We start from the raw sequence: 23178 nt of genomic DNA on the forward strand, positions 1-23178 counted from the left end.
AAATAGGGTTTGACTGTGGATCCTCTTTGACTGATTTGTTTATTTGTGTACCGGTACTGTCATAATACTATTAAACTAGGGGCCCAGTGCACTAATTTGTGCACCTTGAAAGGAACTGTGGGCCACAAGGCTGCAGTGGGCACAGGGGTGGGTCTCGGCCCATCCTCCGCGCCCCTGCCCGGCCACTCCTGCCGCAGCCTCGGGTCCCCTCTCTGCCGGTAGCCCCGCTCCCACTGCCGCCACTCCCACGCTGTTGGCACTGAGCGATTGAGGCTGGCGCCAGCAGCAGGTGCAAGCAGGGCCAGCACCATCAGTGGGTGCAAGCGGCAGCTGCTGCCCCGATTGCCCTTCAGGAGTGATCGGGCCTGGCGCTGGCAGCGGATGCGAGTGGCAGCTCTGGTGCTGGCAGTGGGTGCGAGCGGTGGCTCCTGTGCTGGCAGTGGGTGCAAGCGCCAGGCGGGACCGTGGCGTGTGGGAGCAAAGAATTTTCAGGAACTACCAAAGGCTCGCCCTGATGACAGCGACTGGCGGCCAGCCTTGGTCTGGTGCCCCCGTTCACCTGCTCCACCATCTCACCACAGCCAACACCCACCATGTTCCACGCATGCCCCCTGATGATCAGCACACGTCATAGTGACCGGTTGTTAGGTTGTTCCGCCATTCGGTCTATTTGCATATTAGCCTTTTATTATATAGGATATACTCTATGACTTTTAAAAACTTTCTCATTCATATTAATGGATGGAAAAGAGTGTTGAAAAGATGCAATTCTCCCCAAATAAGTTTATTAATTTTTAATTAAAATCCAGCAAAAAGCTCAGGTGTGCCCCCCCTGAATTTGATATTGATTAGCAAGATTAGCCAATAAAATCTTGATTAAAAAATAAATTATCACCCAGGCCGGTGTGGCTGAGTTGGTTGGGCATCGAGTCGTCCTGTGCACTACAAGGTTGCTGGTTCAATTCCTGGTCAGGGCACATGCCTGCGGATTTGATCCCCAGTCAGGCCATGTGCAAAAGGCAACCAATCAATATTTATCTCTCTCTTTCTCTCTCTCTCTCTCCCTCCCTCCCTCCCTCCCTCCCTTCCTCTCTCAAAATCAATAAATATTTTTTTAAAATAAAAATCAATAAATTATCTGAGACTTGGGACACATTTTATACATTACTAAAGGCTCGGTGCACGAAATTTGTGCATGGGGTAGGGGGTCCCTCAGCCCGGCCTGCACCCTCTCCAATCCGGGACCCCTCGGGATGTCCGACTGCCTCTTGCAATCCGGGACCACTGGCTCCTAACCACTCACCTGCCTGCTTGATCGCCCCTAACTGCTCCCCTACCTGCCTGATTGCCCCTAACTGCTCCCCTGCTGGCCTGATCGCCCCTAACCACCTCTGCCTTGCCCCGCACCCGGGACCCAGGATTCCCTCCTCCAGCTGCTTGCAGGCACCCGGGACCTGGGCTTCCCTCTCTCTGAATGGCCGCAGGCACCCAGGACCCGGGCCAGCTTCGCCCAGGCCAGCCACAGCCTCAGGGGACCATGGGTGGACGGCTTGTCCCTCTCCTGGGCCACAGCCTGGCTGGTCCTCATTCCTCTCTCGCGAACTCATTTGTGCCTGGCTAGTCCTCATTCCTCTCTCCCCATTGTTGAGTATCTGGGCCGTGACGGCATGAGGGCATGACAACATTGGCATATTAGCTCTTTATTATATAGGATTCCTATAATTTCAATGTAAAAAGATCCTTTTTTTTTCCAAATCTGTTTTTATTGATTTGAGAGAGAGAGAGAGAGAGGAAGTGAGAGGGAGATAGAAACATTGATCGGCTGCCTACTGCATACTCCTTACTGGGGGGGTCAAGCCCATAACCTGGGCGTGTGCCCTGACTGGGAATTGAACCGGTGATCTCCTGGTGCATGGGACGATGCTCACCCAATTGAGCCACACTGGCCAGACAATGTGAAAAGATCGTAAAATTAAATCTTTAGTAATCAAAATACATGAGTCATGGGAATGTTTGAGAGGTCAACTTCTCATATATATAAAAATTTAGTGGTTTATAATCTCTGTATTTTAATTCAGTTGTGAAATTGATCCTGTACATATCATATGGGGTAAACTCTAGAGGATAAAAAAAAAACCTATAAACAAACATGCACATGTCCAACTTCCCACAGTGTAAACAAAAATATAAAAGACACAAAATGCTTAGAAGAACATACAGATCAATACGCATCCAAACCTTGAGGGGAAATCTTTTTCTGCATTAAAAAATGACATGGATCCAAAATTAAAACACAGTGCCACTGAGGGAGGGAAGGGTGAGTGCGTTTCCCCAGGAGTTTTTGTGTGATCAGACCTGTCCTTAACTGATAGGTTATGTGTCTATACTCATAATGGCTCACCTTGTACTTTTTTAGAAATTACATTTTGAAGCATCACAAGTCAGTGGATTGTCGTCACTGCTGGTACTCAGGTTCTGTAAACCTGCTGCAGGCACTGAATTACAGACTGTGAGCTGTTGCTCCTGGGCAGACACAGAGGTTGTTCTCGGCAAGCCTCTGCTCACCACCTTCTCCTCAGTCCTTGAGTCACAGCCTCATTTTGTGTGTTTGTTTAAAGACACCCTCTTTAATTGATAGTGTTGATTCACCAGCGTTGAGCTCGGGCCGACAGCGCTGTGACTCCCACCTGCAGGAAACTCATCTAGCTCACGTGTTTTCTCCACGGGCACATCACAGCCTCTCGCTGAAGAACAGCACTCAGCACTCCACCTGGGACCACTTTAGACAACAGGGTCACCAACAAAAATCACAGAATATAAGAAAATGTGGCAATAAATAGACTGTGAAAAGAGCACTTGCTTACAGTGTGAGCTGAAGCCGCTCCTGTGCAGCACAGCTGGGAAGGGCTTGTCAGGTGACTCAAGTTCCCTCTCCTCTGCCCTGGGCCTGGAGGACGGATTTGGGGTTACAGCTCCATTTCAGCAAGTGGGCAGTTCACAGATAAGAATGTACCTGTGTTGAGGAGCAGCTGCATGCTTTTCCTCCCTTGTCATGTTAGGGTAATTGGTTCTTCCCAGGGTGTTCTCTTTGCTACTCCTAATCAGACTTGTAAAGCTCTGTCTTATTAACACTTAGGTTCAGTTAAAATACAAATACAAAGCCAGGATCTTTCTGGAGGAAAGCCTTTCGTTTGGAGTGCTGGGGGAGCATGGCCGAGGAGTCACTGAGCATTTTGGAATCAATGTAAGTTTTCCTTTTTTGGAACATGCCTCATACCGGAAATGCGCGGTCCCATCCTGCTGGGCAGGTTCACAGCACAGGCAGTGCATGCACGTGCAGGGCCCGCCGCTCTGGTGCCTGTCTCCTCACAGAGCCACGAGGGTCGGGTCCCCGCAGGCTGCCAGCTCAAGGGCGTCATAGAGTCTGTGCTGTGTTCATTGGGTAGCATTGGATCGGGGTTCCGCATCTGTGCTCTAGGAACAGTTGCATTTGCCTCGAATTGTGTGTAAATCGTTCATGATGAAGTGGCAAACGGGATAAAGTGAAACACTTTCGGGAGTGCTTTGAACTGTCCATTCTTTTAACGATCGATTGTGTGTGTCCATCCTCTGTTTTCACATACGTAGCTTGTAGAGCCCAGGTGTTGACATGATTATTGCTGAAATCTCACTAGGCTTGAAATTGGTCTGTTTTTAATGGAGGAATAATTGACACGGTCCCTCTTTTCTGGCAGATCGATGATATTGATCTCATCAGTGCCAACATGGAGAATGCACTTGCTTCCATTGGGGGCTTCTGCTGTGGCCGGTCTTTTGTAATCGACCATCAGGTAGGTTCTTTCTAAAACAAGCTGCAGTTAAAACTCCTCCTTGGTCACCACGAAATGTGACTTATAATTAACATTTCATTCACAGTTAATCACAATTTTTTTGTTGTTGTTTTGTTTTGTTAATCCTCACCTGAGGTTATTTTCTCCATTGATATTTAGAGAGAGTGGAAGGAAGGGGCAAAGGGGAGAGAGAGGAGGGGGAGGAAGGGAGGGAGGGAGGGAGGAACGTATTTATGTTTTTAACTTGTTTCTTCTCAGCGCCTATCCGGTCAGGGATACTGCTTTTCTGCCTCGTTGCCGCCCTTGTTAGCTGCTGCTGCCATTGAGGCCCTCAACATTATGGAAGAGAATCCAGGTATTACCTTCGAACCCAGGAAGTCAGACTGCAGGTTACATTAGCCCTGGTCCTATGCGCTTTTTGGAGGAATTAGCTAGAGGAGATGATGTGCCAGACAGCTCTGGGCTGAGTCTCACTCTCGGCCTGACTGGAGAGGAGCAGGGCAGCGCGCTCCTGTGTCTGCCGTCCTGGAGCTGAGCTGGAGCGGAGCTCTGCTTCCCGCGTGGGTGGGCGCAGTGCTGGGCCTGTGTTGTCTGTTTATCTCTTTTTTTAGAAATTTGCCCAAGTGTGTTACTAATTTTTGTTACATATAATTTTATGACTGTCTAACTTCCCTTCCGCTTTTAAATCATCAATTGGATTCTAGTTTACGACCATTAAAATCAACTGAATTTAAAATGTGGCTTTGGTTGTGATCATGCCTCCTCACCAAAGCCTGAAACAGAATTTGAGAAATAGGCATAACCTGGTATTTCTTGAATTTCAAATTTTCTAAGTTTCTAAATTTTCAACTTTTGGTTTAATTCAGAGAATTGGGAACCATGAGTGTTTTCTGGGCACTTTCCCACACCTGCCCGGCAGGTGGCCTGGCCCTCCAGCCTCCTGCTCAGGTAGTTTAGTTTTTCAGTTTTTCTTGAGGAAATGGAAAATATCAAGGAAAAGATCATAAAAATTATTACATACAGTCTCTATTTTTTACCAGATTGTTTACCAATTTGATATTTCTGTAACAAATATCTTGGGTACCCTTTTATCCTTAGCCAAATTATTTGTAGAATTTTGATAAGAACAAGAGCCATTGTTTTGCTGTGGAAAACGTCATCCCAGATTTGCTAAGGAGGATGAACAGGTATCGGTATGTGCCAAGGACGAAAGCTTGGCCTCCGGAGGCGTTTCTGGCCGCCTGTCTGTGTGTTGTTAGTATGTGGAAGGATTTGCAGCATTTTAAATTGATGAACTTGAAATGGATCTTTTTAAAAAAATATATTTCTTTTATTGATTTCAGAGAGGAAGGGTGAGGGAGAGAGAGCTAGAAACATCAATGATGAGAGAGAATCATTGATTGGCTGCCTCCTGCATGCCCCCCACTGGGACTCAAGCCCGTAACCCAGGCATGTGCCCTTGACCGGAATCAAACCTGGGACCCTTCAGTCCGCAGGCCCATGCTCTATCCACTGAGCCAAACCGGCTAGGGCTTGAAATGGATCTTTAAAAAATATTTTTGGATTAGTAATACCAGATTTTCCAAATATGTACTTGACCTTGAACAACATGGGTTTGAACTTCCCAGGTCCATGTGTATGCGATGTTTTTCAATAAATACCTGCACCATCTTCCATTGATTTGAGGATGCTGAGGTCCTACTGTGTGCATTGAACTGTGCCATGTCATACGCATCTGCGGATTTTGGTATTCCCCACAAATGCCAAGGGACAACTTAAGTTTTTAAAAGTCAGAAGTTAAACTCAGCCTGGCCAGTGTTGCTCAGTGGCTGAGTGTCAGCCTATGAACCAAGAGGTCAAGTTTCGATTCCCAGTCTGGGCACATGCCCAGGTTGCAGGCTCAATCCTTGGTGAGGTGAGGGTAGGGTGTGCAGGAGGCAGCCAATCAATGATTCTCATCATTGATGTTTCTATCTATCTATGAAATAAAGTAAAACTATATATCCCATCTAATAAAGAGGTAATATGCAAATTGACCATCACTCCAACACACAAGATGGCCACCCCCATGTGGTCAAAGATGGCCAGCCGGGGAGGGCAGTTGGGGGTAATTGGGTCGGCAGGGGAGGGCAGTTAGGGGTAATCGGGCTGGCAGGGGAGCAATTACATGTCAATCAGGCCGGCAGGGGAGCGGTTAGGGGGTGATCAGGCTGGCAGGGGAGTGGTTAGGGGGTAATCAGGCTGGCAGGCAGAAGCGGTTAGGGGCAATCAGGCAGGCAGGCAGGCGAGCAGTTGGGAGCCAGCAGTCCTGGATTGTGAGAGGGATGTCCGACTGCCCGGTGGGATCGGGCCTAAACGGGCAGTCGGACATCCCTCGACGAGTCCCAGATTGGAGAGGGTGCAGGCTGGGCTGAGGGACACCCCCCACCCTCACCCCCACACGAATTTCATGCACCAGGCCTCTAGTATATTATAAAAATCTTTAACTCAGGTTTTTTAACCCTTGCATTGTCCAAGGGTCACCTGTACTGAGGAATGTTTTTTTCACCAGGTATTTTTGCAGTGTTGAAGGAAAAGTGCAAACGAATTCATAAAGCTTTACAAGGGTAAGTTTTCTGTTTTCAACCAGCTTAAAGTTTACCTGCTCCACATATAAACAATTACTGAAAAATTTTCAATGTTGTCTCTGTAGTTTGGAGTATATTTGATAGGCTCGGGTCAGTTTGACTGAATTGCAACTAAGAAACCAAAACCTCAGTTCACTCAGAGTTGTCTGTCTGTATGCATGAAACCAGAGCATCCGCTGTGTCGTTATTTTAAGGAATCATGATTGTTTTCTAAAGAGTGATACAAGCTCAATAATCAAATATGCTAGCAGTGCACAAGATAGAAACAACGCATGCCCTAGCGTGCAGCCGCCAGAGTGGTCAGCGAGCTCTGGGCACGCCACGCCTGTAGGAGCAAGCGGCCGGCACGTGCTGCAGGTTGGTGACTGTGCACGTACTGTCCGCAGGCCTTAGGAAATTACTAAGCTGTATTTCAAGTTCATAGAAAAAGAAACAAGTGAAATTGGAGTGAGCCTGATGAGTGGCTTATTTGTTTTAATGACACAAGAGAACTTCAAGATTCCTCGAGTGAGAGAAAATGAAGGCTGGTGATGTTTCAGGCAGATCTCTGGTCTTACAGAACATGATCTCACAGTGCCCAGGGGGTTTCTTCCTGCCTTTTCTAAGGTGAAACCTGCCCTTTTGGTGATGTAAGGCATCTCTCTGTTGCCAGATATGGAAACTAGAAACTTTTGTAAAAGAAAAGGCCAGGTGAAAAGCGAGCAGCTCACAGCTGTGCCAGGTAAAGGAGGGCAGGAGTGAGTCACGTCTGGGTGTGTCTGCCTCAGCGTAACAGCAGTTCTTGCATGATGTATGGTGGAGAGGCACAGTGTGTGTGCTTCCAGTCCCGCTGGTGATGAAATGTGAACGTACAGCACAGCCCAGCCGGGCGTCCCGTCAGCCCAGGAGCAGGTGCCTTCTGCTGCTGGCAGGGTGCTGTGCTTCGTTGGCAAGGCTGGCCCTCCACTCTCCCCAGCTCTTGGCCACCTTTTCCTCTCTCCAGTGTGTTTACCCCTCTGTCTCTCCATCTGCGTTGAGCTGCAACCATGCCTCCTGCTCTCACTGGGAACTCCCTGGCCTCTCCTAACAAACCCATGCACTGCCGGGCTCTGAACCCGTCTCCCCTTGTGTTCCAGCCAAAGAAATGTTCTCAGGCGTCACAGCTCTCTTTCTAAAGGCGGGTGTGGCTTTGGTGTGCCTCCTCCCCGTCCTGAGTCGTGTGATGAGCATTGAGCTACACTGTCCTCTCTGTAGTCTACATTCCTTTCCCTGACCTCTCCTTCACCTCCGGCAGCTAGCCCGCTCTGCTTCTCCGTGTAGCTCATCTCCATGCCCTTGCCCCTCATCTACACTTGAAACTCCTGAATCTGCCTCTGCTCGCACGCTTCTCCCAGACGGTGCCCGTGGAGGCCACACTGACTGCCTCGTTGCTGCATCCGGCACAGTCTTCTGAGCTCCTCTCCCGTAGCACAGGAGCCTTCAGCACAGTGACCACTTTCCTCCTTGCGGCTCTCTTCCCTGGGTTCTGTGACAGCACCAGTTTTCCTCTGCCTCTGAATCGCCTCATGGTTGCCTTTGAAGCCTTTCTGTTAGCACCCTCCTCTTCAGGGCGTCGTCTGCGCTCCTCTTTCCTCCGGCACCTCCTTGGAGGATTGTGTGCTTCCATCCTGGACTTCCATCGTGACCCCTCTATGTGGGCAACTCACGGATTTGCATCTCCAATGTATCCCACTCTTTGGGGCTCCAGGTCTCACGTCCAGGGCTTATTACTGAGTAGTTCTACGTGGAGGACTCCACAGGTACCTCAGACCAACCCGCAGTAAGGCAGGTGTGGGAGCACATCACACAGGTACCCAGATATTTAGAGATAACAGGAGATAAAACAGCGAGGACGCCAGTGTGGCAAGAGGGAGAAAAGCCAGGGCATGCAGGGCTTGGAGGCTGTGACAAGAACCCGGCTCAGATATGAAGCTGTGGCCTGGTTCTGAGCAAAAGATGGCAGGATATAGCGGGGGGAGGGGGGGTCTCTCTTTTCCGCGTCCAGCACGGAGAGAATGATCCGGTTATTCAAGTAGAGGCGCTGGGGATTGAGAAATGAAATAGACAAGACACAAAAATAGAAGGAAAAGCTGGGGCCGGGTGGGACCGCTGTCCTCTTCTGACAGCACTGAAGCAGCGTGTTTATTTTATAGCCCAAATACCAGGAAGTTACGTCAGTAAAGGGCTGGCCGGCTGGTGGGCTTGACAAGCAGTCAGGAACCCGAGGGCATGGCTCCACCTCAGGGCCCCTCCCACAGGGCGGGGCACTTGGTGTCTCTTGGCCATTAAGCCAGGGATTGGGGTCAAAACTGGCTTGCCAGTCAGAGAAAGGAGGGTCCTATTCATTCCTGGTGCTTGGCTGGATCTACGATAATAAAGCCCACTCCCCGACACCTGGGCAGCAAAGATCAGAGTCAATGCTGAGAACACATCGCTGTCTTGGTAAGATGTGTAGCCAAGGCTCGGCTCTGCCAGTCACCTTGGGTTCAGCTGACAGTATTTTAGGAAGCATGCCCATGTGTCTTCCCTGGGGGGCCCTCAACAGCAGGACATGACTGAAGGCATCTTAGCAAAGCCACTCTTGTGCTGTGTGAAGAAGTAGATAATATTCTACGGTAGCGAGTACCGAGGCAGAGAGACCAGTGAGGAGGTTGTGCGGTGCTGCATGTAAAAGATGACGGTGACTTTGACCTTCCTACCAGCAGTGGATTTTGGATGGAGTTTGAAGCTGGATTTGCCAGAAGTTCATATTCCAGTGAGTGAGAAAGAGAAGACGCAAGCTTGAGCTTAAGGTTTTTGGTCTGAGTAACTAAGCAGAGTTGCTAGTCAGCGAGATGGTTAGGACTGTTGGGGGCAGTGTGTTGGGCACGGTCAGTGGCTGTGTTAAGCTCGAAATGCCATCAGACGTCTGGGAGATGTAGCCGCTTAAGTTTAAGGGAGAGGCCTCGGGTCAGTTGCATATAAATAGTATCTCAAGCATTTCCATGTGAAGCGGTCAGGAGCCAGAAGGAGACTGAGAAAGAGTGAGGAGAGTCTAGTGAAGAAAGTGGCGCAGGCCACAAATCCCCGCTGCTGCAAGCTGGGCCTTCATTTCCTGCCTGGAGGCTGAGCAGTGTCAGGAGGAACAGGTGCAAAGGCCTGACAGAAGCAGGATCCAGAGAGACTGGGAGGGAGAGATGGGACACAGTCACATGACAGTTTTGAGGAGTTTGGCTGTTCAGAGAGACAGAGAAAGGATGGTGACTGGAGGAAGAAAATGAGTCAAGAGAAGGAAGTTTGTTTTGATGTTCGCACAGTCAGTTTATAAAAACACCACCTCCTTTCTTCACTGGTTGGTCTCTGTCATATACCAGTGTCTCACTTGTACCTGAATCTGGTTTTTAGCCATCTTTTCTCCTTCATTGGTTTATTTGTTCAATCCTCAGGCTGTTTTAATTACTATCTGTTTTTATCACTGTATAACTTTTGGTATATGTGCTGCCAGAGTGAGCACAAATCACCATATAAGTTTTGCAATAAGTTCAAGTTTCACCAAAAATAATTACTAGAATTTTAATTGTAATTGCATTAAATGTTTTGATTAATGTGGAGTGTATTTGTATCCACTTATTTGGATTTTCCTTTGTGTCCTTTAATGGAAATTTAAAATTTTTCTCTAAAGCTTTTTTATCTTATGGACTGTTAAAGGTAATTTGTAGGTATCCTAATGATTTTATTTCTATTATAAATAGGATTGTTTTTTCTTTTATATTTTCTTTTTAATTATCACCCGAGGATATTTTTCCATTGATTTTTAGAAAGTGGAAGAGAGAGGGAAAGACAGAGAGAAATATCGATGTGAGACAAACACATCTATTGGTTGCTGCCTCACCAGGGCCCAAGCCGGGAGGAGCCTGCAACCAAGGTTCATGCCCTTGACTGGAATCAAACCCGGGACCCTGCAGTCCGCAGGCTGACGCTCTATCCACTGAGCCAAATCAGCTAGGGCTATATTGTCTAACTATTGCTGACTTACAAGAATGTTCTTGTTTTCTCTAAACTAATCTTACTTTCAGCAGTAGTTCTTTTCTCTAATCTTAAATTCTAGTAGTTCTTTTCAGTCTGTTGTGATGATGCACATAGAAATCCTATTATCTGCTACTAGAGGCCCGGTGCATGAAATTCGTGCACGGGAAGGGGGTTCCCTCAGCCCAGCCTGCGCCCTCTCCAATCTGGGACCTCTTGGGGGATGTCCGACTGCCGGTTTAGGCTGGGATTGAGCCTAAACCAGTAGTCAGACATCCCTCTCACAATCAGGGACTGCTGGCTCCTAACTGCTCACCTGCCTACCTGCCTACCTGATTGCCTCTAACTGCCCCCCCCCCACCCGCCGACCTGGTCGTCCCTTACTGCCCCCCGCCAACCTGGTCGCCCCTTACTGCCCCCCTGCTGGCCTGGTCGCCCTCAACTGCCCCCCTGCCGACCTGATCGCCCCCAACTGTCCCTCTGCTGGCCTGGTCACCTCATGCAGCCTGCTGTTCAGTCATTTGGTTGTCTCTCACTAACCCCCCTGCCGGCCTGGTCGCCCCACGCGGCCTGCTGTTTGGTCATTACTGTGACAGTGTCCCGGACAATTTGCATATTCCTCTATTATTAGTGTAGATAATGTTTTTTCTCTTCGTAATCCTTAAATAATTTTAATTATTTTTCTTCTTTTATTGCATTGCTCTGGGTCTACTGAACAGGCAGTTGTAGCAAACATCCTTCTCATTGCCAATATAAAAGTGTTTTCTTTATTCAGTATAAAACATCATACAATAGGGTTTTGGTGGGTGGCCTTTTTCAAATTATTCCTAGATTTGGAGACTTTTTAAAAATTATAGATTTGTCTCATGCTGAATTGCACTGATATTTATTTATTTATTTACTTACTTATTGTTGACAGTATTACAGATGTCTCCCTTTTCCTCCCTCTTTGCCCCCTCCCATACAGCCCCGCTCCGCCCCAGGGCTTCCCCATGCTGTAGTTTCTGATGGTAGGCCTCCCTTGCATTTCTGACTAAACTCCTACTCAATTGCAGTAAGTTTCTACACTAATATATTTAGTTAGCTTGTATTTTCATTTGAATTTTTATATCCATAATGGTTATTTAAATGGACCTGGGGAATATTATGCTAAGTGAAATAACCCAGTCAGAGAAAGACAAGTACCGTATGATCTCACTCACATGTGAATCTAATGAACAATATAAACTAACAAAGTGGAGACAGACCCATGGATACAGAGCACAGACTGACAGCTGTCGGGTAGAGGGTAGGGGGCCAGGTGAGAAGGGTGAAGGAATTAAGCAAAAAAAAAGAAAGACTCATGGACACAGACATCAGTAAGGTGACAGAGGGAAAGGGGGTGGGGGGTGGGGTCGAAGGGGGTAAAGGGGAGATAAGTGTTGGTAGAAGTAGACTTGACTGGGGGTGGAGAAAACAATGCAATTTTATAGAATTGTATGCTTGAAACATACAGTGTCACCCCAATAATTTAAATAAATAAATAAATAGTCCTATTATCTGTTTTGTACCAACCTTTCATAACCCAGGAATCAGTGTTCTGGTAGCCTCAGTAAATGAAGGAGCAGTGTTTCCACCTTCCCTGCATTTTGAAGCCATTGTGTAAGACCAGGTCCCCCCTAAGGTTCTCCAGCCTTGGGCCTTTGTATTGGGTATAGTCCGTGGTAATCTCTGTGTCTGCATTATTTCCTCATTATATTTCATGTTTCTTTCTTTGGCCTTTTTATGGTAAACTTTCCAGAAATTTGCCTAGCTCATTTTCTTTAAATTTAATTTTGTTTCTGTTTTGATCATATTTCCCTTTTTTTTTTCCATTGATTTCTTTCTTGTTTTTTTGCCTTCTTGGAATTTATCCTTACCCTTTTTTTAGCTTCTTGAATTTAGGTTATTGGTTTTATTTATTTTCCAGTAAAGATAAATAGTATCTAAGGCAGTGATCCGGGGTCACTTCCATGTAATTTTGTGAGTCCCCTCTAATCAGTGATCCTCCTCCTCATCTCAGAGGCTGCGCACCTGGGAGAAGGCAGCGGCCTGTGCTCGTCTGATCCTGGGACACGAGTGGCTGTGTTCCAACAGACACTGTGTCCAGCCCTCCCCAGGCTGGGGGCACGCACGGGCCTCGTCTGAAAGGTTGACTGCTCTGTCCTGGCACCCAGCCAGTGCTTAGTATTTAAACATTTTGATAAAATAATATGCTTTCCAGAATTTTATTTAAAAAGTTGAATAGGCCCTGAAACAAGTTTTTAAGCTTCTGAGCTCAGGCTATAATTCTGTGTCCACTTGGTTTTAATTACACTTTCATCTGCTCTTCAGTCGTGGCAGCCAGAGAGAGGGCACTGCGTTTCCTTCTCCCAGCAGCCTGCCCACCTGCTGGGTGAGCGAGCCCTTTGTTTGAAGCACGGGCTCAGGTGGGCTATAGGTGTCCTGTGTGTATTACGGAAAACCCGGGCCTTTTCATTAAAGTCCCCCTGAGAATATATGACCTAAAAACAGTTGGTACTTTCTTATGGACAAGTTTAACACATTCGGAGTTCACATAGGATATGGGTTTTGAACGCATATTATTTTGCTTGTATATCAATAAAGAAAACTAATCTAGAAGGTTCTCCACAATCCAGAAGCCCTAGATTCTAAGACTCCATGATTCCAGTTTGCAGCCTGGCTTATTGAGAAGTCATAGCACGGCGCGTGACATTCAAAGAAAGGAGGCAGTTCAATAATGTGCAGGGAGGTTTGAGGCCGGGCAAGGTTCCTTCCAGCAGGGCGCATGCTGCTTGGCGTGTGGTGGACAGGCTACTAGTAAAGCTGTGGAGTCCTAACCTATCTGAGGAATCAGGCATGCTACAGGTGCTTTCTGTGCTCACTTCATTCTGAGGGAAGGATAAGTCTTTTCGGGTGAAACAAAATAAATGAGAGCAATCCAAGGTGCTTAGCCTAATCTATAATAATAAAAGCGTAATATGCTAATTAGACCGGACAGCTGAACGACCTTCCAGACAGACCTCCTTTCCGACGAAGCCACGGTGGCAGGGGCCAAGGCAGAGGTGGTTAGGGGCAAACAGGCAGGTAGGCGAGCAATTAGGGGCGGTCAGGCAGGCAGGCGAATGGTTAGGGGCGATCAGGCAGGCAGGTAGAGTGGTTAGGGGCGATCAGGCAGGAAGGCAGAGTGGTTAGGGGTGAGGCAGGCAGGCAAGCGGTTAGGAGTGAGGGGTCCCAGATTATGAGAGGGTGCAGGCAGGGCTGAGGCATGCACCAGGCCTCTAGTGTCACATAAACATGCATTACTATTGGTGCCAGGAGATGGGTCAAAATCACCCTTAAAACCGTTCTCCCTGAGAGAGGTTTCCTAAGAAGGAGGAACATAAGTGTTAGCTCAAGTAAAATTTAAAATTAAACATGCAAATAAGGACACTTTTCAATCAAAACATATTGCTGGTGGTCAGATTATACCATTGTCAATGTCAGCAATTCTTCCTGTAATTTATAAGATTAAAGATGAGATTCAGACTAAAGACTTAGATGATAAGCAAGGACACAGTGTTACCAGTGGTGATGCGCAGTCGGAGGAGGGAAGGAGACAGTAGTGTAGACCATGCATGTCAAACTCAAAGGCTAACGGGCCAAATAAACAAGGTTTAAGTTTATGTGGGCTGCAAAAAAATAAAGCTTCAGTTTTCATAGAAACATAGGTTTATTTCAATAGAGACGTGTTGAATACAAAGGGCTGAAATAAATGATTCATCGTTAACATAAAATAACTGAACATTTTTATAAAAATTAATATTTTTTCTTGAACATTAACTTACCAGACACTGAATAACTGCACAAATTAATAAGCATAATGGAAATAAACCTATTTTTCTTGTTCTCCGAAAGCGAAATATTTCCTGTTGTGCACACCAAACAAGTCAGTCTAAGACTAATGACATGGCAATCAGCTGCTAAAATATTCACTGCTAGTATTAGTGGAGAGAAATGGTGTGCCTGCACGTAAGGCGTGTAAGGGAAATGAATGCAACACGATTATAGTAACCAGTCATTAGCGAACATTGTAGTTCATTATTAATAACTAGGGGCCCTCGCCCTGACTGGTTTGGCTCAGTGGATAGAGCGTCGGCCTGCGGACTCAAGGGTCCCAGGTTCGATTCCGGTCAAGGGCGTGTACCTTGGTTGCAGGCACATCCCCAGTAGGGTGTGTGCAGGAGGCAGCTGATCAATGTTTCTCTCTCATCGATGTTTCTAACTCTCTATTCCTCTCCCTTCCTCTCTGTAAAAAATCAATAAAATATATTTTTAAAAAAATAACTAGGGGCCCGGTGCACGAAATTCGAGCACTGGGGGGGGCGTGTCCCTCAGCCCAGCCTGCCCCCTCTCAGATACTGGGAACCCTCAGGGGATGTCCTAGTGATGGCTTAGGCCCTCTCCCTGCTCCCCTTGGGGATAGGGCCTAAGCCGCAGTCTGGCCTCCCTTTGTGGGAGGTGACCGGGCTTATCAGGGGAAGGCACCAGCCCCATCACCCTGCTGCTGCAGCCACTGCCAGTCACCGCAGCCAGAAAGGTTTTTTCATCAACACGGACTCCAGTCCCTTCACCATGAAAAAATGACAACTTTCTTTAGGCATTTTCAAGATGTGTCTTTCATATAACAACTAGAGGCCCAGTGCACGAAATTTTGCACTCAGGGGGGTCCCTCAGCCTGGCCTGCGCCCTCTTGCAGTCCAGGAGCCCTCGGGGGATCAGACATCCTTAGCGCTGCGGGTGGAGGTGGGAGAGACTCCCACCACTGCCGCTGTGCTCAACAGCCGTGAACCCGGCTTCTGGCTGAGTGGCACTCCCCCTGTGGGAGTGTACTGACCACCAGGGGCAGCTCCTGCATTGAGCATCTGCCCCCTGTTGGTCAGTGTACGTCATAGCAACCAGTCATTCCGTCGTTCGGTCGATTTGCATATTAGCCTTTTATTATATAGGATTTCTTTATTATTTTTTTTATCCTCACCTGAGGATATGTTTCCATTGATTTTTAGAGAATGTGGAAGAGAAAGGGAAAGACAGAAACATCAAAGTGAGAGGAACACTTTGATTGGTTGCCTCGTGCGTGAGCCCTGACCTGGGCCCTGGCCAGGGAGGAGCCTGCAACCTAGATAAAAGCCCTTTGGTAGAATTGAACCCAGACCCTGCCATCGGCAGGCCAAGGCATTATCCACTGAGCCAAACCGGCTGGGGCAGAATATGACATTTCTTAGCCCTCCAGCAGCGGACCTTCGTTTTTTTTAGCCAGGAGTGTGGTGAAAAACCCTAGATCACCTTTTTGGATTCTTATTATCCAAGTTACTAAGAATATTACCAGGGGCATACAAGGAGCTTAACCAATGAGCGGTGAGAAAAGGTGTTTCCTCTGTAGTTCACACCAATTGCCGGCTTGGACCCCCCTCCACACCCCCCCCCCACCCCAGGCCTGACGCCTCTGGCCCAGGCTTCAGGCCTGGGCAGGGGACCCCCATCTCCCCCCCATCACCAGCTCCACCCCCCGCCGAGACCGGACACCTCTGGCCCAGGCGTCAGGCCTGGACAGGGGACCCCCATCTCCCTTTGATCGCCAGATTGGCCCCTCGCCCAGGCCTGACGCCTCGGCCAGAGGCATCAGGCCTGGTCAGGGGACCCCCAGACCCCTCCGATTGCCGGCTCCGCCCCCCGCCTAGGCTTCAGGCCTGGGCAGGGGACTCCCATATCCCCCTGATCACCGGCTCGGACCTCACCCAGGCCTGATGCCTCTGGCCCAGTCGTCAGGCCTGGGCAGGGGACCCCCTCCGATTGCCGGCTCCGCCCCCCGCTCAGGCCTGACGCCTCAACCAGAGGCGTCGACCTCCATCACCCTCCGACCGCTGGATTGGCCCCTTGCCCAGGCCTGACGCCTCTGCCAGAGGCGTCAGGTCTGTCCAGGGGACCCCCATCTCCCCCCTATCAACGGGTTCTGGGGCTTCTGGGGCCGGCTGCGGCTGGGATGTCTACTGTACTGGCCGTTGCGCTACCCGCCTGCCTGCAGTATGCAAATTAGCCGCCATTTTTGTTGGTGGTTAATTTGCATATTGCGCTGATTAGCCAATGGGAGGCATATGGAAGGTATGGTCAATTACCATGTTTGTCTATTAGATAGGATTACGTATAACAGGATATTGTAAAAATTAAGTTATGAAATTTTTATTAAAACATTCTTACATACCGTTATATTGGCTGGGCCGCAAAAATATTCGTTGTGGGCCACAAGTTTGACATGCTTGGTGTAGAGCAGCGGTTCTCAACCTGTGGGTCGCGACCCCTTTGGGGGTCGAACGACCCTTTCACAGGGGTCGCCTAAGACCATCGGAAAACACATATGTAATTATATATTGTTTACAGTAGCAAAATTACAGTTATGAAGTAGCAACAAAAATAATTTTATGGTTGGGGGTCACCACAACATGGGGAACTGTATTAAAGGGTCATGGCATTAGGAAGGTTGAGAACCACTGGTGTAGAGCATGATGGTGCAGCCCCTCCCTGCACTGGGAGTGACAGCTGAGACCAGGAGCGACCAGCGTTGGCCACCGGAGGGTGGGAGAGAGCAGGTGAGGAGAGGAAACAGCAGGGCAGAGGCCAAGGGGCTCAGGACCCATGAGGAGCCACCTGAGGAGGGGCCACCTGAGCCTGTGACATGTGACCCAGAGGTGTCCAGCAGCCGGGTCCTTCCTCCCAGCCCGCTCTCAGGAGCGCGAGGCGGGGTCCTGGCCTGCGAGCACTGCCAGAGCACGCATTTGACTTTGGTTGAACCGGAATCCCCCCTCCGAGGTTCCTGTAACAGTCAGTGTGAGTGGCGTGCACTAGTGCAGACCGTGGGCAGTTACTTGTGTGGAGACGCCGAGCTGGCAGGGGTGGGGCTCTGACTGTGCGTGTCTCCCCTCCAGCATTTCTGGGCTGAAAGTGGTGGGGGAGGCCCTGTCCCCAGCCTTCCACCTGCAGCTGGAAGCCAGCACTGGGTCCCGTGAGCAGGACGCCAAGCTGCTGCAGGAGATCGTCCGGCAGGTGAGTGCCAGCCCTCCCAGCGGTTCTGCTTGCCCCACGCCTCCCTGACCCGAGCAGCCTTTTCTGTCATTTCACCGCTCTCTTTGCCCCGGGGTCGGGGGAATGGGAGAGCGTGGTCCCCCTCACGGAATGGTGCTCGTCCCCAATTGAGTCTAGCATGTCTGACAGGGACAGCTCACGCCGCTGGTGGTTTCAGCTTGCACTGGGGACGCTGTGTTCTGGGCCACATTGTATTCACATGTAAAATACTCTTGCTTCTACTGAGTCACTAACCTTCCAGAAAACCCTTTTGCTCACCATGTACAGCACCAGGCTTTCTTACACGTGGTGGGGCCGCATGGTGTGCAGTGACCCCAGGCAGCACTGGACAGCTGACTGTCAGGGTGAATCCCAGCATCGCTCAGGAACAGGCCATAGTGACCTCGTAACGCAAGGCCACTTGGTAGCCATGGCTAAGTTGGGTGTCAATGTATTTAATGTCTGAGAGGCAGTTTACTAATTGTAACTCGGTTACTAACCAAGAAGAGACCCCTGGGGAAGACCACTTGCCCTTTTCTGTTCAGCAGCCCCCCCACCCCGCCCCCACTTCCCTCCATGCTGCTCCCCGCAGAAATGCCCAGGGGCCCTGCGGCTCCGGAGCCTGCATGCCTTGCACTTCCATCGGGAGCACACACGGGAGTGAGACGGGCTGCACGCTATTCTCCACCTGCTCTCTCCGCATCCCTCCGCCCGGCATCAGCGAGTGTGATGGCTGCCGGCTGCCGGCTGCCAGCTGCCGTGTGGCTGCTCAGGATGGGCGCAGTGTGCGGCCACCTCTGGCTCACAGCTTGCCTCAGATGTCCTGCGTCCTGCGGTGTGTGTACCACATCACCTGGAACCACAGGTTCCTGGACAGCTTCCTGCAATCTGGCCATCTGGGGTCAGTCCTCTTAAAAAACGGTCTCACCAGACGCAGAACGTGAGATCCCTGATGAAGCTGGAGTGCTCTCACCTGCCGAGGGAGGCAGTGTCACAGCTGTCCCCTCCGGTCAGACAGCTCCACAGACGTGAAAAAGACAGGCTCTCAAGGGACCAGCGTCCTGTCAGCCAGTGCCTGCCTCGGTGTTGTTATAAGTGTACAGACAGGAGGAGTGACAGCACCCGTGATACCAAAGCAGGTTCTAGCTTAAACACCAGCCGAAGGGACAAGCCAGGCGGTCAGTGCGATCACAGGGCCTTCCTGTGCGGTGAGTTAGCTTCCCAGGCAGGAGTGGCCGCTGCAGAATGGGCCTGGAACCGCGTTGGGGTTCATGGCGCCGTTCTCTGCACGTGTGTGTGCGGGACATGGGCCTTCCCTCGGGCCGGGACCAGAGCCCCACTCCGGCTGTGTATCTCGCTGTCCCTGCAGAGACAAGACGGGAGGGAGGGCGGCGAGATCGCCCTCTAGCAGAGAGCCTGGCGGGCTGTCTTCCAGCCACGGTGGGCGAGCAAGGGAGCAGGGAGGGCTCTGGGGACGGCACTGTCTGCCACGCGCATGTGGGAGGCGGGCAGAGCTCTCACGTGGGTGCCTCGCCACAGGTTCCACCTCAGGGCCGGTGGTCCCGCCCTCCTCCCTCTTCCCAGTGCCTGAAGGACAGGAGACCGGAGCTGTGAGCCTTAAGCTTTGTAGAACTAACAGGGTTTGTCGAGTTGGTCTGTACACACTGAGGTGGGTTGGATGCTTCTTACTAGCCAGGCTGGGGGCAGCCGGGCAGGTGTCCACTTCTGGACGCAGATCAGCCCGTGCCATTGCCGGGTGCCCGTCCTTGCCCCTCAGAAACCCTGCCCTGCCACTTAGAGAATGCCCCTCCTGCGGCTGCCTGGCCGCCACGCACAGGTCACTCCTTGTGCCGCCACGTGCGCTTTTTTACACGTCTGACTCGACTCCAAACGCTTTCGTCACCCCAAAGGAGAAACCACGGTAACGCGCTCCCTTCCTCTGATTCGTTATGCCATCGTTTTGATAGATTGTGTTTCCAGTTCCAAAGTGTCAGCAGGTGACGCCGGCCTGGAGAGCGGCCTCAGACGTGTGCAGCCGCCTGGCGGGCCGGGCGCTGGCCAGGGGGAGCAGGCGGTCAGAGAGAGTCGAGCTCCGAGCCCTTTCTAGACGCTCTGCTGGCACCAGGCCCAGTCCATCCTGCGGGCTTTGCTGGCATGTGCCCCTGTCCCAACTCTGCTTTGTCTGAAATGACTACCAGCTACTGTGGCCGTTTACATGTCAATGAAGTCGACCTAACGCTCCGTCTCTGGTGGCTCCAGCCATATCTTTAAGTCCTGCTGGCCACGCGGGCTCCCGCCGTGGTGGGTGGTGGAGGGCTCCGCGTACGGTGCTGCCCTCACTGGTCTCCAGCCGTTGGCATCGGACCGGGCGCTAGACCTGCCACAGGGGTGCCCCTTGCGCCTGCTGTGGCTGACTGCCCTCTTCCTGCAGTGCATGGACCGGAGCATCGCCCTCACCCAGGCGCGCTACCTGGAGAGAGAAGAGAAGTGCCTCCCGCCTCCAAGGTTGGTAGACGTTGAAGTATGGCCTCACTTTTGTTCCTTCTCTAACATCTGGGTGAGATGTGTCATGGTTTGAAGTTTTTGAAAGGGCGAGGAAGAATGTTTATCATTAAAATAGAGTACATCAGCTGTTGTCTGTTTTCAGACTAGATGTTTTCACATTTTAACTGAAAAGCCCCCAGGACTCACAGTGCCCTCCTAGTTGACTGAGAAATGTCTGAGGTCCCAAGAACTGAGATGGCAGGTACTTCCCACCCTCACAGCACACGGTGTGCGGCAGTGTCCACACACCCTTACAGAACCCAGGCAAACAGCAGTGGCGGGATCGGAGGGGCGGAAGCCAGCGTGGGGATGCGCCTGGACTCCTGGTTTAACACAACACCCCCCCCCACCCCACCCCCGTCCGCGTCCAGTGCAGTGAAGGAGGGAGACGCTGGGGCATGGTTTGCAGGGCACGGCATGGGGTCAGTGAGGTCACAGAGAAGTAGGCCTGGGAGGGACTCGGGCTTCCGAGAGCAGCTGACGTGTAAGCTGAGCCCAGAAAATCGAATATGTCAGACGACCTGGTGGGCATGGAGCCTTCCAGAGGGAGTAGAGTGTACGTGGCATGGCGCCCCCGGGTGCAGGTGGGAGCCAGAGCTCGGGCGTGAAAGGCAGCAGCAGGAGCGAGCTTGGAGCCATCCTGGGGGGCCTCGTACATGGGAGCCAGAGACGGGGCACTGGGTCTGCAGGCCCCCAGCAACAGCTCACAAGCACCCTTAGGACGCTGCCCTCCTTCCTCGCTGCGCCCAGGCAGAGGTGTGACTGAGTGTCAGGACAGGGGCCGTGTTGGCCTTATGCCCTGGGCTCTATGCCCAGCACAGTGCAGCTCAGCAAATGTGTCCAGTCGATACAGTAGATGTTTGTAGGGGACAGAGGTAGAACTGCTCAGAGGAGCTATTTGTCTTCAATTTTCTGCAAATTTGAAAATGTTTGCCTTGCTGCAAAGTATTGTAGAGCTTCCACATGACTTACTGAATTACGACAGGAGCAACCAGACAGTCCATTAATTGGAACTTTGGCCTGGGGTCTGGGACTGCTGAAGCAGTCGTTTATGTAATAAAGACCGGTTTCCTGGTGTCGCGGAGCCCCCTGCCAGGTCACGTGGAGTAGACACACTAACCGTCCAGGCAGGAGCCACGAGCTCCGGTGACAGGTGGTGTCTGATGTTTGGGGCCTGCAGGACCCAGGGCCCTGTCCCACCCGCACCTGCTGTCGTGGTGAGAACGGGCGGCAGGCTGAGCAGGGGACGTTTTGTGTCCTTCCCCATCTCGCAGCATCAGGGTGGTGGTCACCGTGGAGCAGACGGAAGAGGAGCTGGAGAAAGCTGCGGCCACGATCAAGGAGGTAGCCCAGGCGGTCCTGGTCTAGTCCCGGAGGCTCAGGGCTGGCCGCCCGCACACAGCCTCGCCACGCGTCGGAGGCCTGCACCGACTGACTGGGCATCGGGCGCGGTGGCTGCGGCCTCGGCATGACCATGCGAAGGATGCTGGTTATTTTTACAAAGAAAACATCTAAAAGCCCAGGAACTGATGGTTGTTTTTTAAGGAAAACTGGTGAAAGCATACAACTGTGTGAAATCATGCTGTTTAGTGCTATCTAAATGTTCATTATACTAGTATTTTATATTCTTCCTTTTGTTCTTGTCATTGTTTAAAAATGGAGCTTCAGTTACTGTCCCTCCCTCCTGGTGAAGACTGGACGCTCCTCAGGGCTTCCGAGGGAGCGCCCAGTGCAGGTCCGGCTCCGCCCCTCGCTGCAGGCTGCGCCTTGAGCGCTCAGTGTGGCTAACATACAAAGGAACACTTCTCTGTGCAGTTATTATAAACTTCTCATTCCATTTGAATCCTAAAATTCTTACAAACACTAAGTATTGCCGTTAAGTCATTTCTGACAGCTAGTCTCAGCCTCTCTACCCAGAGAATAGCATTAGACTTCCTGTGTGAGAACTTAAATCAGATCCTATTCTGTTTTCATGATTGACCTTTCCGTTTATTACGGGGAGATGTAATCTGTTTTAGGAAGAGGGTTATTGTGACGATCCTGTGAATCATGCCCTCGATGTTCTAGAATATTGTGAATGGATTCCTAGGGACATAGAACTGCAGGCTTTGTCTAAGCTAAGGAAAATGAGAAGTTTTTTCTTTTCAGTTGATTGATTCCAAATATCTAAAAATAATATAAAGCACTAAAAATTACATTATGAAGCTGTACCTCAGCTGTTTTCCCTTAGCAAACCCAGTGAGGTGGTGTGAATATTTGTTGCAGGCACCCATGTTGCATAAGTATTAAACCTTTTTTCCCTCTTACTAACAGTGAAGGAATGAAATTGTAGAAATGTCATTTTTATAATCTGTGTTCATCCTTTAAAATAACACCTTTTTAAAATGTGGTTTTGATTTTGCTTGAGGTACTTCGTCCATACGGCCTTGTGGCTGCTGCTGCTGCTCACAGGTGCAGGGCTCTTCGCAGGGTGAATCTGTTTTGTTTGTTTGTTAACAAAAATAAAGTTACATTCCTGATAATGAGTCTATTTGTGTATGTAACATATTCAACAGAATACTCTCTTGATTTTACTTTTCTACAAATCTAGGATGTTATTTTTGTGGGAATTGGGTGAGGTAGAAAAATATTAACTTCTTAGTACTGTGAAAAGTGGTGTCAGATGTCTGGAGCCTGCATAATTTCAATAATGTCTCTGAAATTTCCTACCTTCCTACTAATTTAAGCCTTGGCCACATAGAACTACAAACATACAAGAACCATTAGTTTATAAATGATGAGGATAGTAACTTTTAAACTGCTTTGTACTTTCCAAGTAAAAATTGTAACAGCTGTGTTTATTGCTACTTCTAAAAAGTATAAATTCCCGGGAAAGATGGTAGAGCACATTATTTAACTTCAATCCTCAAAAAATACCAACATTTTAAACAAAAATAATGTTTTTAATTATTTCTGTAAAATGACCACAATCCAATAATGTAAATGCCAAAAAATGTCAGTTAGGCAAAATGCTGAGGAAAACACTCAAATCTGATGCA

General features: G+C 49.8%; 1 protein-coding gene across 9 annotated transcripts in view; it reads left to right on the forward strand.

Moving 5' to 3' along the window:
• The window catches only part of SPTLC1 (serine palmitoyltransferase long chain base subunit 1), an 81409-nt gene extending 58747 nt beyond the window's left edge, over positions 1-22662 (forward strand). The window contains exons 9-15 of one of the 9 annotated variants that reach the window (XM_006106180.3): positions 3137-3244; positions 3735-3830; positions 4089-4185; positions 6382-6436; positions 17461-17578; positions 20028-20101; positions 21415-22662. In XM_006106180.3, the coding sequence (XP_006106242.2) occupies positions 3137-3244; positions 3735-3830; positions 4089-4185; positions 6382-6436; positions 17461-17578; positions 20028-20101; positions 21415-21508 (642 nt within the window). In that variant the 3' untranslated portion in view covers positions 21509-22662. The other 8 variants (XR_002827076.1, XM_023747006.1, XM_023747008.1 and 5 more) reach the window with 8 other exon arrangements.
• The last annotated feature ends 516 nt before the right edge of the window (positions 22663-23178 follow it).

Source organism: Myotis lucifugus, unplaced genomic scaffold (genome assembly GCF_000147115.1).
Source record: "Myotis lucifugus unplaced genomic scaffold, Myoluc2.0 scaffold_779, whole genome shotgun sequence".
NCBI classification, from domain to species: domain Eukaryota; kingdom Metazoa; phylum Chordata; class Mammalia; order Chiroptera; family Vespertilionidae; genus Myotis; species Myotis lucifugus.